This window comes from Apostichopus japonicus, chromosome 23, assembly GCF_037975245.1.
Source record: "Apostichopus japonicus isolate 1M-3 chromosome 23, ASM3797524v1, whole genome shotgun sequence".
NCBI classification, from domain to species: Eukaryota; Metazoa; Echinodermata; class Holothuroidea; order Aspidochirotida; family Stichopodidae; genus Apostichopus; species Apostichopus japonicus.
The window spans coordinates 1,931,924-1,948,469 of NC_092583.1; the positions used below are offsets into that span (position 1 = coordinate 1,931,924).

Sequence of the window (16,546 nt, forward strand, 5' to 3'; positions counted from 1 at the left end):
GTTGTTGACTTAATGATGAAGTTGTTTTGGAGGGTTGGTCCAGAGGAAACAAAACAATATATTAGATTAGGTAGGATTTGATTGCAACTGGTATGTACTCAACTGGCTTCACATGTTTCCCGGTTGCAGCAATCCGCTTAGTACTAGTAGAACATTTCAAATATATAGTCTGAATGCAATCTGTCAAACGAACTAAAGCGATATGAAGAACTAAAAGCTTAGTTTTTTTTTAAATTTTATTATTATACTTTTTGTTTTTTTAATAGATGGGAACGTGAAGTATCTGTCCGTTGGTTTCCAGGTGAAATAGAGTGTAAACTTATGGTGAGTAATTGAAAGTTAATTAATGCTGAAAGGGAAAGAGACATTCTGAAGGAATGTATTGGAAGTGCAAAGTTCAGACTAAATCTACTTTAAAAAAAAGGAAACGTTTCTAATCAAAGATTTTTTATAAGAATATATATGTCGTATGTTGGGCATATCTAACGACCTCGTGATCGTAAGACCAGGTGTAGAAAAAACAACTAACAAAGTACCTCGGTGAGTTAGAACAAGTTTTGGAATTCCCTAACATGAATGTGTTAATACAGATATAGATAGAGTTAACAATATAGCTTCACAGCTAAAGCAGGAAATTGAGACAAAACAAAGACAACAAGACGAGAGAAGACAGAACAGGACAAGGAAAGACAAGACAAGACAAGAGAACAAAAATAGGACAAGGCAGAACGATACTAGACAAAGCGAAACAAAACAAATAAAGGGATAAGGGGGAAAGGGGACAAGGGATAAGGGCGAGGGATATCTAAAAGTATAATCTTTTGCTATATAGTCTACCAAATTTACACTAGAAGGAACCTGTCAAGTTTGTCAATGAAAAACATTAAGATTTTTACCCTTAAATTTTCTTTTGTTAACACGAAAATTATATGTGTTAACTTTAACAGTTTATAACACTCATAATAGAAGTTAACTGGCTGTATCACCAAGAAATAGAAAATTCTTTAGTTAACTTGAGAAGGGAAACCAATTTGAAATGTGTTTATACTATACCTAACTCCGGTCAGAATATCACAAAATTACAAACGCCATGCCAAATTCTGCAACACTTTTCTGAAACACTTTGGCACGATATCTTGCGCAGACGGTACCTTTGCGAATGTAGAATATTCCACTATTTTGAAGGGGAAATAAAGATATCATGATTTTTTAGTGTATGTGAAAAGTTCACAAATCCTTCTAGTTTTAAGCTAAACATTACCAGAGTGATAAAACCACCATTAGAAATCCGAAATTTTGGGATCGAATCTTTCATTATGTCATAAAATTGTTCTTTCAAATTGAGTAGAATCGTCGGCCCCATTGTAATCACGCTAGCGGCCTGTTTAAGGGCATTATAACAGAGTGCTTGTTTTAACAATAAAGGATGAGTCCATAAGGTGCTTTAGGGGTGTAGGGAAAAGATCAAAGAGAAAGACAGAGGTCGAGCTTGCATCGCATTACATGAATCACCCTTCCCCCGCCCCCTTCTCTTTCCCTAAAACTGAGGTAACGCAAAGTAGGTCCTTTGAAGTTCCGGGGTCAAAAGCTTTTTCCTTGTAATAAAAAGGTTCAAATTACGGAGATGTTGTTCTGCTGATAGGAGCAACCCCTCACAACAAACAGAGAAGAAGATGAACTATTTTTTTTTTCAGCTTCAGGAATATGGTTAAGGAATCGTCTAGCTATATGTACTGCATGGCGTGTAATGTCATTATGTCTATGCCATTATAACAGAAATGGTCAATCGAGATGATATACTCTCACGGCCTTCTCGGCCTTTTGGCTAAGATCATGTGTAGTATCTGTTCCCTTTCGAGGGGAGTGGTGATACACACCTGACGATGATCACACAGTCACAGTCTCGATGCAAGGGGACTGGGGTTAGAAGCGGATCAGTCGTTCAGTAGTTTGGTTTTCGTGCCCAGGTTCTTTCCTGGGCGACTTTTTCTTAAAAAGTATTTACTCTCTTGGCCTTTTGGCTAAGATCATGTGTAGTATCTGTTCCCTTTCGATGGGAATGGTGATGCACACCTGACGATGATCACACAGTCACAGTCCCGATGCAAGGTGACTGGAAGTTGAGAGCGTATCAGTCATTCGGTAGTTTGGTTTTCGTGCCCAGGTTCTTTCCTGGGCAACTTTTTCTTAAAAAAAAGTATTTATTCTCACGGTAAAAGCTAATCTGTAAATTTACATAAACAAAGATTTGTTGTTTTACATAATTTAATATGTACAAAAAAAGGAATTTGCGTGTGTAGTTCTTTGATTGAAAACCTCTTTATGATGCTGACGTCATCTTTTGGAGTACGATGCTCTCCTACCGTCATCGGTATTAAAGTCCATTTGCGCGTTCCACAATTAGATGTTACCCATCCTGATCGATAAAGTTATCTCTTTCAGTGCTCATGAAGAACACCAGGACCTACAATCGATTTTTTTTTTATGATGAGGTACTCCCATGCCCCGATACCATCCGCACTCTTCATCACGCTCGACTTTATCCCCCCCCCCCCCAAGAAGTAGCAAATTAAATGAATCCCCCAACCCCATCCTTACCCCTTCTACAGAAAAGAAAAGAAACTCAGATATGTCTTTTAAACCATACACCAATTTGATATGACACACGCGCAGACTAACACGCTTTGCTTATACCACACACTTCCACATGTTGGTTAAAACAGGGAGTTGTTAGGCCTCAATGGCTACAACGACATCTACTGTCAGGGATTGTCATGGAACAAAAAATATGTTTAGCTCTTCCGCCCGACAACCACGAAAGAATTTCTACTGGCACGTCAGACTGGTCCATTCAGTTGATATAACATATTCAGCATATTCATTTTATATCTCTGGCGCTGTTTAATAATAATAATAAAGAAAATAAAAAGAGGATTACCAAAAGCACCCTATCATGCTGCAACTTCTCGCAACTTCTCCATCCGCAATATATACTCTTCAGTCGCCTGCGTGATGATGAAGATGGTGACCTTAAAAGAGGTATCTCCCCCGTCTCCACTGTCTCGTAAAAGAAATAATCAGCTTTTATTTTCTTTTGTTAAAGTCTGATCATCCGTTCTGTCTGTTTAAAACTTGTCAAGTCAACATGTACCTTTTGTTAAAATCCAAACAAGAAAAATAAAATCGGGGGCAAAAAAAAAAAGAGATAGAGAAAAAGTAAAGTGAAAAAAAAGAGTGAAAAGAAAGAAAAAAATGCCAGATCAAAATTCTTTCCTGTTTCTTGTCGTGGTGCAAATTACTCACGGTATGTCGAGTTGAATCTCGCTCTGAATGTGTTGCTGACTTCAAATCGTTAATCTACAGTGTAGTCAATAATACTGTGATTGTAGTTCTGACCAACAGTAACAATAATACCTTTGACAGTTAAAGTTAAAGGAAGAAAAAAAAACTTGTCTGAGCTGAAAGGTCATGATATGCGGTGGTTCAATTGAAACACTCTCTTCGTGTTGGTTGACTTTTTACGGACGAAAGCCGGCTTGAGGCAATATCCTATAACTAGGGAGCTGATTAAATGGTACCTCTCTGCTGAGAGGAAGCCACTATATCTTTGGTAATTGGTGTTCATTAACATTAACATCATTTAATCTCCTTATTACTATACTCGCGGTATACAGTCAGTCCACGAAAACAGCGAAAAGCCACAGTAATGTGACTTCACTTACCTGTTTTAAGATACGGAATGAATGAATGAATGAATGAATGAATGAATGAATGAATGAATGACACGAATGAAATAAATGAATGAATGAATGAAAAAATGAACGAACGAACGAATGAATGAATGAATGCATGAATGAATGAACGAACGAACGAACGAACGAACGAACGAACGAACGAACGAACGAACGAACGAACGAACGAACGAACGAACGAACGAACGAACGAACGAACGAACGAACGAACGAACGAACGAACGAACGAACGAACGAACGAACGAACGAACGAACGAACGAACGAACGAACGAACGAACGAACGAACGAACGAACGAACGAACGAACGAACGAACGAACGAACGAACGAACGAACGAACGAACGAACGAACGAACGAACGAACGAACGAACGAACGAACGAACGAACGAACGAACGAACGAACGAACGAACGAACGAACGAACGAACGAACGAACGAACGAACGAACGAACGAACGAACGAACGAACGAACGAACGAACGAACGAACGAACGAACGGACGGATGGACGGACGGATGAATGAATGAATGAATGAATGAATGAATGAATGAATGAATGAATGAATGAATGAATGCATGAATGAATGAATGCATGAATGACACGAATGAAATAAGTTAAACGAACAAATAGGAATTAAACGAACAAATAGGAATTAAACGAAAGAAAAGAATGGAACGAATGAAAATAAATGAAAATGAAAAGAATGAAACGAACGCAATGAAACGAAATGTATTAAATTACACTATTTCTCAAATCACAAACTATAGAAATATCCCAAAGAAATGGTTACTAAGATTCTGGAAGCGACACCTATAGCAATTCTATAGTAATGGCGGAGGAAGGCCCGATCATGCTTATCAATCTCTCCGATTGGACTATAGGTCAATAATTGACATAGCCTATATAGTAGTAAAAATATTGCACACCCTAGCACGTGGAGTTCTTAATAAACTAAGACGGATGCTAAGTATAAAAACAATAGAAAAGATAGATTATGCATTTTTGTTAATGATAGATCAGATCGAGAACAGCAAGCATGTATGTATGTATTAATACCCGTGAGAAGAATAAAGCAAATTTATGAGGTAATAATTCTATTACCTTTTCTCGTTAATGTCGTATACAGAGGTGTAGCGATGGTACGTCTAGGCGGTTCATTGATCCAGCCTAGGGCCCCACAGAGTCCAAGGGCCCCTTTAGGGTTGGTTCCCTTAATTCTGATACAACGGATCACAACTGTAATATGTTTTAAATATTTTGGCATGAAAAGCCTTCATTATTATATAAGTCTATTTTCGGCACATTTGTCCGGTTTACATTCCTGGCATACATAGTATGCACTATATGCTATATGTTATAGCAGCTATGCCACGCATTTAGAGAAATTGAAAAGACGGGTGTAACTATAAATCATACCAACTATATGACATAAGTGTCAATATCATGTTTAACACCAAACAGAGGTATACATGCCGAAACATAGGCTATATCAAAAATAATAATCCCACAAATCTATCACGATTGAGCTCTGCGAGTGAGGATACTTTTGTTTTCTCTCTCTCTATTTATATCTCTTGGTTATTTTCTAAGCTTGACATATCAACCTTTTAAGTGATGTTGCAAAAAAAGAAGAGGTTTTGACACGACTATTGCTACTGTGGAATCTTAAAAAACCTTTTTCAATTATGTGTTTATGACCTAAAATTGTAATATATATATATATATATATATATATATATATATATATATATATATATATACATATATATATATATATATATATATATATATACATAAACATAAACATATATATATATATATATATATATATATATATATTACAATTTTAGGTTATAAACACACTGTCTTGTTCGATACAGGTGACAAACGCCTACAGTGGAATGACGACCTTCCTTACCGGTTTCGAACCTCTGGACATACAATCAGCGTCCATAGCCTAGTGGTTAGGGTGTCCGCGTACAGAGCGGAAGGCCCGTGGTTCGAATCCCGGTGGAGGCTGGAAGTTTTTTCACTGTTCTTGATTTTCCAACTCATTACGATTTTCATTTATATATATTCATTTGCCTTTGTCGTTTACCTCCATTGCATTAACATAAAGTCTGTTCAAAGTATCTCTTTCGAGATCCGGCTTTAGGAATCACAAATGATTTTCGAGTTGGTTAGCATCATGAGTTTGATCTCTAGAGTAAGGCAAAATATGTCACCAAAAACAGAACTAGTATTGTTCGATACAGGTGGCAAACGCCTACAGTGGAATGACGACCTTCCTTACCGGTTTCGAACCTCTGGACATACAATCAGCGTCCATAGCCTAGTGGTTAGGGTGTCCGCGTACAGAGCGGAAGGCCCGTGGTTCGAATCCCGGTGGAGGCTGGAAGTTTTTTCACTGTTCTTGATTTTCCAACTCATTACGATTTTCATTTATATATATATATATATATATATATATATATATATAAATATATAAATACATATACATACATACAAACATACATACATATACATGTGTATGTATATATGTAAGTGTGTATGTAAGGAAAGATGTTTGTTACTTACGGTATATCAAGAAAAAAATGTTGCTTCGCACGTATATTAATAAACTGGCCAGACCCTTTTGTTAAACGATTCCCTATGCTATTATATACGTTATAATTAAATATTTGGACATCGGTATAATTCAAATTTCTGTAATGATACTATTTTTATGATCTTTTTGGAATATTTTACTCATTCTCATATACACTTTTTCATTCGAACTAGGTTACTTGGTTAGCCGGATGGTTCTCAACTTTGTCCTTGGGACGACATGCACACGGTAAGATATATTTTCACCTGTAACAAAAAAGTTCAATAAGGTTTAAGTACCCTATGTGGAAAATCCGAATGTGAAGCTATATTGATACGAAAATGGTCTACTTTGATATAACCAGATGCTTCCTTGACTTGCATATTCTAGAATTTGACTAGTAATTAAATTTTGAATTCTACAAATACAAAATCTAGATTCTTTACCAATTAAAAATGATACAGAGACATATGAATAGCCCCCAGGACCGGGGTTATAGGGGGGAGGGGCGTTGCCATTTGCCCTTGAAAAGTTTGTAATATGTTTCTTCAGGCCATTAAAATCTTTATATTTCCTTTTGATTTTTGCTTCAAATTGCTCTGGAAACTTCTGAAAATAGAGGGTGCCTCGAGATTTATAATAGAAGAAAGGATTCAACCCTCGATGTCGTAAAGGAAATATAGGCCCATATATTTATATATATATATATATATATATATATATATATATATATATATATATATATATATATTTATATATCGTAAATATCGTATATATCGTAAAAAAGCAAGTGAGCATGCAGTTTCAATACAACGTTTCGAAAAGGTTAACTTTTCTTGTTCACGTATAAACAAGTAGACTGATTCTAGGAACTATACAGGAAGGAAAGATTACAGCTTTGGAAAGGTTGAGACTACCTCAAATGCTATGGCTGACATCTTTGTCCATGTTGTACAAGATCAAAACCGAATCCGTTGCTACGGCATAGTCATGTAAAAAGAGAGGAAACTTACAATTTAATCGATGCAGCTCTGTTGAAAAGTTACATATATTGTTAAAGAATAAGATTAAGAAAGGTCTGCGGTCCATTTTTCATTTTCACCGCGCTAAAGGTGGGTATGTATATGTGGCCCCTCACAGCTACCTTAGAATAAATATTACTGATCTAAATTGATGAGAAGAAACCAGTCCCTCTTGTTTGCTCACCAAACCCACATATGGAAAAGTAATCTGCCTTGATCACTTAGCGGAGCGATAATGTGTAATCCGCGTAAGTACCTGAGCCTCAACCTTGTAAAAACTCCCTTACAATCGCGCGTGTTGAAGTATGAAAACCGACAGAAGCGACAACTGACCAATCAGAACCGTGTAATTAGCTTCGTTTTATCGTCTGCCAATACACTTAAGTCAGCGTGTACACCCCATAAATAAAGATAGACCGTTTTGAGTCTTGACGGATTACTAGTAACTTTGAGCATTACTAAAATAGTTACAAGGAGATTTGTGGTAAAGCGGCAAAAGGAAAAAAAAGAAGCCCATACTTTATCAAAAGTGTTGGAAGGTGTTCGTAGGAGGTACATTGGGTGGAATCGAGAGGGGAAAACAGATATTGATGTACACGTATGCTGAATATAAACGCTTCAACACAAGCTAAGAATTTCCGAACGTTGTTACTTTAAGGTAAGTTCAAGATTTGAAATCAAAGTCTTTTTTCTTTCTTTCTTTTTTTTAGTTTTAATTTTTCCAAGGAAATTGTGTTAAATAGTAGTATATTAAGAAAAAACGCCTCCTTGTTTGCAATGTAACTATTTTTTATTGTTAACGAGTATGAACAATTTAAGTGTGTATGTTTGTTTGTTTAACACGAATGAATTATAAATGGTTCACACAACACCAAAAACAAAAATTATTACAATTCACTTACAGTTTTGGAAATAACTGACACTGTTCCAACGATAAATATATGAAATTAAATACAATAATTACCACTGGAAGGGTGGCTATTCTGTAATAAAAATATTTGATTTCAGTTAAGTTGTCAATAATCGCCAAAAAATTCCTTTTTGAAATAATGAAAACATCCCAACGTGTCCAACGTGACGAAAAATTCAGTACTCGGGAATCCAAATTATTATTATTTTTTCCAAAAACATCTTTGGGCAGATAACAATTTCAGGAAATGAAAACAGTCAATGTGAATTGTTTCTTTCATTGTTGATATTACAATTAATGAAAAAGACATTAATTTGCAAAGTTTTGAAGTTGTAATAAACTTTATTCGCAAAATCAATATCTTCCCTTCATAAACATATAATGTTGGAGGTATTAAAATTAAAGGATTTTTTCTTCTTACAAAGGTCTATCAGGCTGGTTTTATGCATTAATTAAATAATAAATTCCATTACTTTAGACAATAGAAAAACTAACAATGACAGTTTGTTTTTTAATCTTCCTTAAAATAAAAAATTCTTACTGAACACAATTTAATAATATCAGAAAACTTAGATCAACGAAAGGGAAAAAACTTCGATTTAACTGATAACTGCAGAGTTTCTGTTGAGATATTCCTTCATTTTCTTTTCAATTTATGTTTATTTAAGTTTGTGATAAGTTTCAAATTAAACTGCTTATACGATATCTTCGTGGGTATACCGGAGAACTAATCCGTTAATCAGTATGCAAGTAACACAGTTATTTAGCCCTTCTTTCTTTGTTACTAGAAATGCGTGCATCTAAAAAATAAAATAAAACATTTATCGAACCTGTTTAATTGGCCAGCAAAAAATTCTTTTCTTTTTCGTCTTGTAAAAAGGAAGTTTGTGGTGACTTAAATTCAATCTAGAATTTGCATATACATATTTTTACACAAGAAGTTACCGTAATTAATTAAATGTAATAACATGGATGAAATATTTACAATGGAGAATACTTAATCGGAAAATGGGAATGTTTGTTTTGACTGAAGACAACGGACTAAAAGTGTCAGTAAATTAGAGATATCTTGGAAAACAAAAAAGTAATTCCGTAAATGTATTAGAAAAAAAAAACAACGAAGTTGAAAGAAATCAGGAAGCGATTTGTTTGTTAAATTTTAGATCATATATTCAGAGCTGTCATTTTTTAAATTAATTATAATCTCTAGAATTTCCATTGTTTTATTGTCCCTTTGTTCAAGCTATGTTCTCTTTGTTTAAACATGTTAACAGAAAACACATCTTTACAACGATTTATTTGGCTCGTTTTCCAGTTATTCTCGTTATAAATTTACCCCTGCTCTTTTTAAAAAAATTTTGCCTTCAAATACAACCAGTTCGTAAATGTGTAATAAAGTAATATAAATATTACTTTTTATTGATAACTCTGAAGAGTAAATTCGGCTGGTAGAGAACAACAATAAAATGACAACCGTCAAACAATAGGAAAAAACAATGGGTTTGTATAGGACTTCCAAAACAATATTCCGCAGTAACAAAAAGACGCGTCTCACTTATCCATGTTAAACTACCATAACAATACGTCCCATTATACCCACAAGCATAACAATAAAACTAATTGTATATGTACAATAGCTTATTATTCTTTGTTCAAGAACAATTCTATTCCAGATCTCAAAAGTCTAGTTATACTTCATATAAACCAGTAATTTTAAGCTTAAAACAAAACAACTTGTGACGTGAAACCTTTGAATCTGCCCAGTTATTAAAAAAAAAACATCTGTGGGATATTTTTGAAATTTAAACGTAAGTAAAAATGGACATTGTGAAAGACATTTTACATATTTTGGCAAGCGGGTGCCCCGATAATAGGGACAATGTATTTCCCGTTTTCAGAAAACCCTGAAATTTACTTTACTCTTTACAAAGATTTAATCAACTTTGAAATATCGAATGCAAGGTTTGAAATTTTGCGTAAAATAAGGAGAGAAAATACAATCTTTTTTTCTTTGGTCTGTTTGATATGTAATAACTTTCGTTTTAAAATTGTTTTCCTTTTTGCCCTTTTCGCAATCAGCAAAAAAAAATCATTTCTGTGTTCGCCAAACTTTAATATTCAAAGATGATTTCAGACACGTATTGGTAAACGCCAAGACAAAAACAATTGTGAAATTATCACGAATTTGAAAACTGAAAAGTAACACATTAGGTGAAACAAATGTTGTACCTCTTCTTGAAAATTATGTAATTTTCCTTGAAAACGGAAAATAATTAAAGAAATTCAAGTACAAAATTAGCTTCCATTGTTTTAACATTCTGCTCAAAATGTGCTAAACTATTAAATTAACAAATAGACTAATTTCTCATTACTTCTGTTAAAACAATTGCATAATATTATAAGCTGATAAATTGAATCGATTGAAGCGCAAAAACAAGTGCTAGAAATGAATAATTCTAACATAAAAGAGATAACCAATAATTTCGATAAAGCAAATACAATTTATTTTAATTGTATATATAGGCCTATCGTAAACACAAACAATAAGAACATGCGACTGGTTTTTAATCAACACCTACACTACAATTAATACCAGCCTGCTGTGACTTCATCAAATTGATATCATTGAAAAGTCGTTTCATATATTCATATTAATCATATAATTCTACTTATAAATCTTAAATAGAAACAACTTGAATAATTACTAGACCTCTCTTCCTTGCCTTGCCCCCATTTTTCCTTATCCTGATGTGAATGAATAATGTAACAAAATTAAAAAACGAAATACTTGTGAAAAGAATTTTTAATAAAAAAAAAAGCCTCTCTTTATATATTTGTATATTTTATTCCAACCAGTGGTTTTCTTTCTTCACTCTTCCTTTTCTACCGTTTATTTGTCGGGGACAAAAATAAACCCAGCTTCGCTAATTTCATTTAATTAGAACTTCCCATCAAAAAAACCCTAGGACAATCAACTTGGTAGTTATGACTTTTAAGTGCTGTTGTATCATAGCTTCTTAAGACTGAAATGAAATTATGATTAAAAATAATTGGGTTGAAATCTTTCAATTTCTTCATGTAACTCTTAATCGCTTCAAATTACATGTCTCTGTCCCGTGGTAACCAGGTTAGGCGTAAAACGCACGACCAGTTTGACACAAATAATTTATAAGGTGAAAAGGAAGAAGTTAAAAAAAGAAAAAAAAATGAAGTAAAGCAAACGGTTACTTTTGCCCGTCCCAGCAAAATAAACATTCTTTTGTTCCTAAGAAAACTTATTTTCTTTTAAGTCGTTCATCTAACCTCAATATTTTGGAGAGCCTAAAGGGCTATTTCTTGTATGGGTTTTGTGCCTTCTATACAACAGCTGTTTCCACGAGACACCCTCAAAGGGAACGTATTGTTATGGGTAGGATAACGGGGCTAAGGGGGCGTACTGTCACACGAGGGGATTAACCGCTTTGTGATTTCTACACGGGCAAGTGGCTCTTTCTTGTTACACATATTTAACGGTACTCGTTTGCTCGAACGGTCAGAAATAAAAATAACCCAAATTTCACCTTTGTCCTAAATAGCTTCTTTTTTTCCTTCTCTCTCTCCCTCTCACTTCTTCTAAATAACAAAAGCACTACGGGGGACCGAGTGCAGTATGAGATTGACTGGGTTTGTCAAAATGACAGGCCGGGTGGGGTGTCTTTGAGAGAACGAATTTTTGAGACTGTTGTGATTGTACGAGAAAGAATCAACTAATGGGAAAGTTACAACTGTTGATCTTTGGGTATTGTTGGTTGAGTTTATAATCCCCCACATGTGCTGGTTACAGCTAATAAGTACTACTCGGTGCAGTGAACTGGTTTGAGAGAAAAAAATTGCTAAATGTTAAAATGACATCTTTCTCATATAAGATGTAACTAGTCTGATTGAAATAAAACCTGATCTCTAACAACGAAAGGGGAGAGAGATATAGTTAAGACATTTCAAGACACTCACATTTTCTGAGCGGATCTGAAAAGGCTTGAATGTGTCGTAGGATATGAGAATTGCAAGATTTTCGAAGGTCTAAACTTTGTTCCCAAAAGAGTAACGGCACAACAAATTTAAATTAAAATATCTCAGAGTTGGTACTTAATAGTCAAAATATATCAATTTAGATATATACCGTCGGGAACTTTTATTCCTTGAAAGTTTGGTAAACGTCAAAAGCTATGATATCTGATCTGCTAAAGATTTAATCTGCCTCAACTTTGGTACTCCATGCAGAGGACCCACTTCAATACTGCTATAGTCTGTGTACTCCATATATGACTTTATTACATCAAAGAATTAAAGTAGTCTGGGTACTCGAGTGTACTTATTCTAAGTACTACAGTATAGTATTGACACTTCGCAGAACTGATATGAAGCGTACATTCTGGTTACTTTGAAGGGCTTATTTCAAGTTATACACGTGATAATTTGCTCTTTTTTATATATAATTCGGCGGGAGAGCTAAGACTAAACGTTTAACTTGATCTTGTTTATAAAGGATTCGTCTTGGGTATACCAAAGACTTAAAAAGCGGTTGGGGTCATTTTAGATTATAATACTGTTTACCAATTTCGTGAGTAGGCTGGTTTCTTCAGAGGGCCTGCATAGGTATCAGAGACTTAAGTATGTTGGGTATACTCAGTGAAGAGAACTGGGGTTAGTAACAAATACTTACGTAGGTTGGGCATAACGTAAGTGACCCTTTTTATAAATGAGTGGTGAGTGTTAGGCTGGGTGTGTGTAGGCTGAGGATTAATTTGTGTGATAAAAGACGTATGTAGGATACTATGTACTTATATAGGACTGACGCCAACTTAATTAAGTTGCATAAGCAATTAACAGTATTTACATAATAGACTAATTACATATCCTGCTTCCCTGTCTTCGCAATTGAGAGGGTGAGAATTGCACTCTGGACTTTAAGAGACACTGTTACTCACGGGCAAGGGACAAACCCCATTAACAGAATATTGCTAATAAAAGTCATAGGAGCGAGTTAAACTGAACTTTGGATGGGATTATCTCCCAGTTTGCCTTTCTTTGTATCCTTTAAAAACTTTGTCGTTTTCTAAGCAGATGCTATAACGTAAGCACGTTCTGGTTTAGTGCCCTTTTGCAAAATTAGTATTGTGCTACTATTCTTTAATTCAAGATTTAATTTTTTTGCTTAGTAGAAAGGTAAATGGAATGCAAGAAAAGTAGACATTTTGGAAAGCACCTTAAAACGTCTTGAAACAAGTCAAATATGACGTCACGATAACACTGAGGTTGTAAGTTGCAAATTTGTTACTACTCTATTATCAACTGTTCATTGTTTATGTTTGTTTCTGCTAATTAAGAAAGCACTAAATCTTGTTTAAGTCCAGGCTGTTATGCAAACGCCTTGACGAAGTGTGTAATGATCGGAACTGACTTGCACAAGTTGGACGTGACGTCACAACCTACATTTTTCCCATGTCAAAGAGAGAGAGAGGGGGGGGGGGAAGAGGGCATTATGGATGTTTACATTTGCCCCACTCCACTGCCCACAAACCACCTCACCTCCAGATATGTATACAATGAAAATTTTCGTATATTTCATCATTTTGAAATATTTGTAGCTGTGAGACCGTTAGTAAACCAACTTTTATTTTAACAGAGAAACAACAATACTAACAACAGTAATAATAATAATAATAGAATACCAACAATGTCGACGGCAAGCAATTGTTCTTTAGATTTTATTTCGAGTTTATCCACTAAAGGTACTTTCCACAACCACCCTACCCCCACCCCTACCCCACCCTCACCCCATCTTCCCAGCCAATTATGTTTCTTTCTTCGTCCTATAATTCTATACCAAGTGTAAAAATCGCCTGCACGGCAATGAATTTCATGCCGAAGTCTGCAGCTACTAAATAAGTTAGTTTTTGTTTTTATGTTTAATGCGACTAAAGTATTCTCGTTAAGTCTATACTGTGTATAACTGTCACCCATACATTGATGACATTTGTAATGAACTGCCCGCTTATTCGGTTTGATTTGTAACATTCAGGCTTTCACAGCAACATGAATTATTACCCAGCATGCCCCAGACACGTGCCTTTTCTTCCTTGGTGTTATCACCAGTCCTCATAGATAATTCACAGGTTTCCCACCCAAGGGACGTACTTGCAAATTTTATGGAACGCCGAATCGTGTACTTGACGAAATTTTGTCTGTTTACATACGATACGACTTCTTTACTTTATTTTATTGTTTCTTCTCTTTTTTTCTCTGTTAAAAACTATAAAATGAAATAAAAAGAACTGAGAGGGTAAAAACGACAAAAAAAGTAGAGAATTTTATCGACATTGACTCAATTTTCTAAGGTAAGTCACCTTGTCACTAATGAATTTATAATACCCCGTGTATAGATGATGTCAACACACAACACGACAATATCACAAAGTGTATACCGCACACTGGCTGTATGGTATATATATATATATATATATATATATATATAATATATATATATATATATATATATATATATATATATATATATATATATATATATATCCTTATTCAAAAAAGCCATGCAAATATATTAAAGCAATACATGTTGTGCTTATTCATCTCTTACGAATATCTAATGTTACAATCGTGCGAAACTCAAAAGCTATAACTGCTTAATTTTTAATTTTACAATAATGATGAAACATTTGTCGTATTTAAAATCATTATCCGGTTATAGGCTTCCCGGTGATAAATATAACAGGAATATCTCGGCGTGAAACTGTTGATACCGTGACACATATTATTATTATTATTATTATTATCATTTTTTGTGGGGTGTAAGGGGGTGGGGGTCATATGTAACTGCTTAGATCACTGCAAGATTACATCACTGCTTTAAGAGACGACTTACCGATGTTAAAACTGGATATTGAGTCAATTTTATAGATCCTCGCGGTTTTATTCCATTGTGTTATCGCTTTAGTGTTATTCCATTGCTTTTGTAATTCCATTGTATTTTGTCTGTCGTGTTATGCTATTATTATTCACGATGTTATTCCATTGTGCAATTCCATTGTTATTTCAGTTTGGTATTCCATTGTGATTTCCAATATGTTTTCTATTGTTATTCCATTGTGTCTTCCTGTTGTGTTGATTCACCGTGATTCACATTGTTATCGCATTTTATCGAATGCTTGTTCCAGGCTATTATCTTATTTCATTATGTAATTTCCTTTGTGATTTTCTAGTAAGATATTTCATTGTTGTTCCATTTTGTCTTTCCATTGTATTCGTTAATATGTATATTTTTCATTATCTTTATTTGCATTGCAAATCCCATTTTTATTGTACGATTGCTCTAATGATCATCTTATCCCATTATAACTTTTTCTATTGTATTGTACCATTGTGATTTACACCATTGTGTAATTCCATTGTCTTCCATTGTTTTTCCATGGCCAATGAACAGTTCGTCTTTGAAATAAGACAAAAAACTACTAATAATCAAAACTTTGCTAAATATCATCATATTTACACCGGTATTCCTTTGATCTCGAATGTGTGTGAAAATATAACATTGGAATATGTATATCAATACAGTTGCAGCGGAAACGGGAATATAAATTAAAAACGTGTAAACATGCAAATGTAAAATATCTCCATATGTTATACTATTGAAAGTCTTCTATCAACGCATTTCATTTGCTTTTGTACCCTTCTCCTCTGCCGACGGTCACCCACAACTTTCTCCCACCGCGCAACCCCACCCTCTCCCCTCCAAGACACAGATGTTTAACTTAAAACTTTTTATCATGTCTAAAACGTGGTTCCGACATTTAATTAATCTTTTAAAGGAGCATTTCCATTGCTTAATTGATCAGGATTTTTCAATTGTTACAATATGCAGATGATATTCTCATTTCAAAAGAGTAAATTTATCATATTTTAATATTTCCCTTTAAGTTCCTAATTCCATTGGCATTTGGCCTTCTTCCTTAAGCCAAGAAATTAATCCATTTAAAATTGTTTGTCATTTTCTACCCCGGGTATTATGTTAACTTTATTTTGCTTTTAAGAGGGCAAAAAAAAAAAAAAACACGTCTATTTTATCAGAAAGCAAGTTGTATTTTTTTAGTTTTTTATTTTTACATTTGGATTTGACTTTCGTAAGAACGAAAAAAAAATAATAATTGTGATTTTATTTTTAACTGTTTGTTGGATGCATGTGCAGGGTGAGTAATATGAAGATCCATTGCTCATTCGTTTAGT

At 34.3% G+C, this 16,546-nt stretch overlaps 1 protein-coding gene and 1 pseudogene across 2 annotated transcripts in view; both read left to right on the plus strand.

The window, feature by feature from the left end:
- The first annotated feature begins 267 nt into the window (after positions 1 to 267).
- The window catches only part of LOC139964567 (uncharacterized), a 41,007-nt gene continuing 24,728 nt past the window's right edge, over positions 268 to 16,546 (plus strand). Inside the window, exons 1-2 of one of the 2 annotated variants that reach the window (XM_071966252.1) lie at positions 268 to 324; positions 6,532 to 6,586. In XM_071966252.1, coding sequence (XP_071822353.1) covers positions 6,549 to 6,586 — 38 coding nt within the window. In that variant the 5' untranslated portion in view covers positions 268 to 324; positions 6,532 to 6,548. Of the gene's footprint in view, positions 325 to 6,531; positions 6,587 to 7,842; positions 8,018 to 16,546 lie in introns of those variants that run through there. The other variant, XM_071966253.1, reaches the window with a different exon arrangement.
- On the plus strand, positions 2,001 to 2,203 carry LOC139965116 (U2 spliceosomal RNA; annotated as a pseudogene).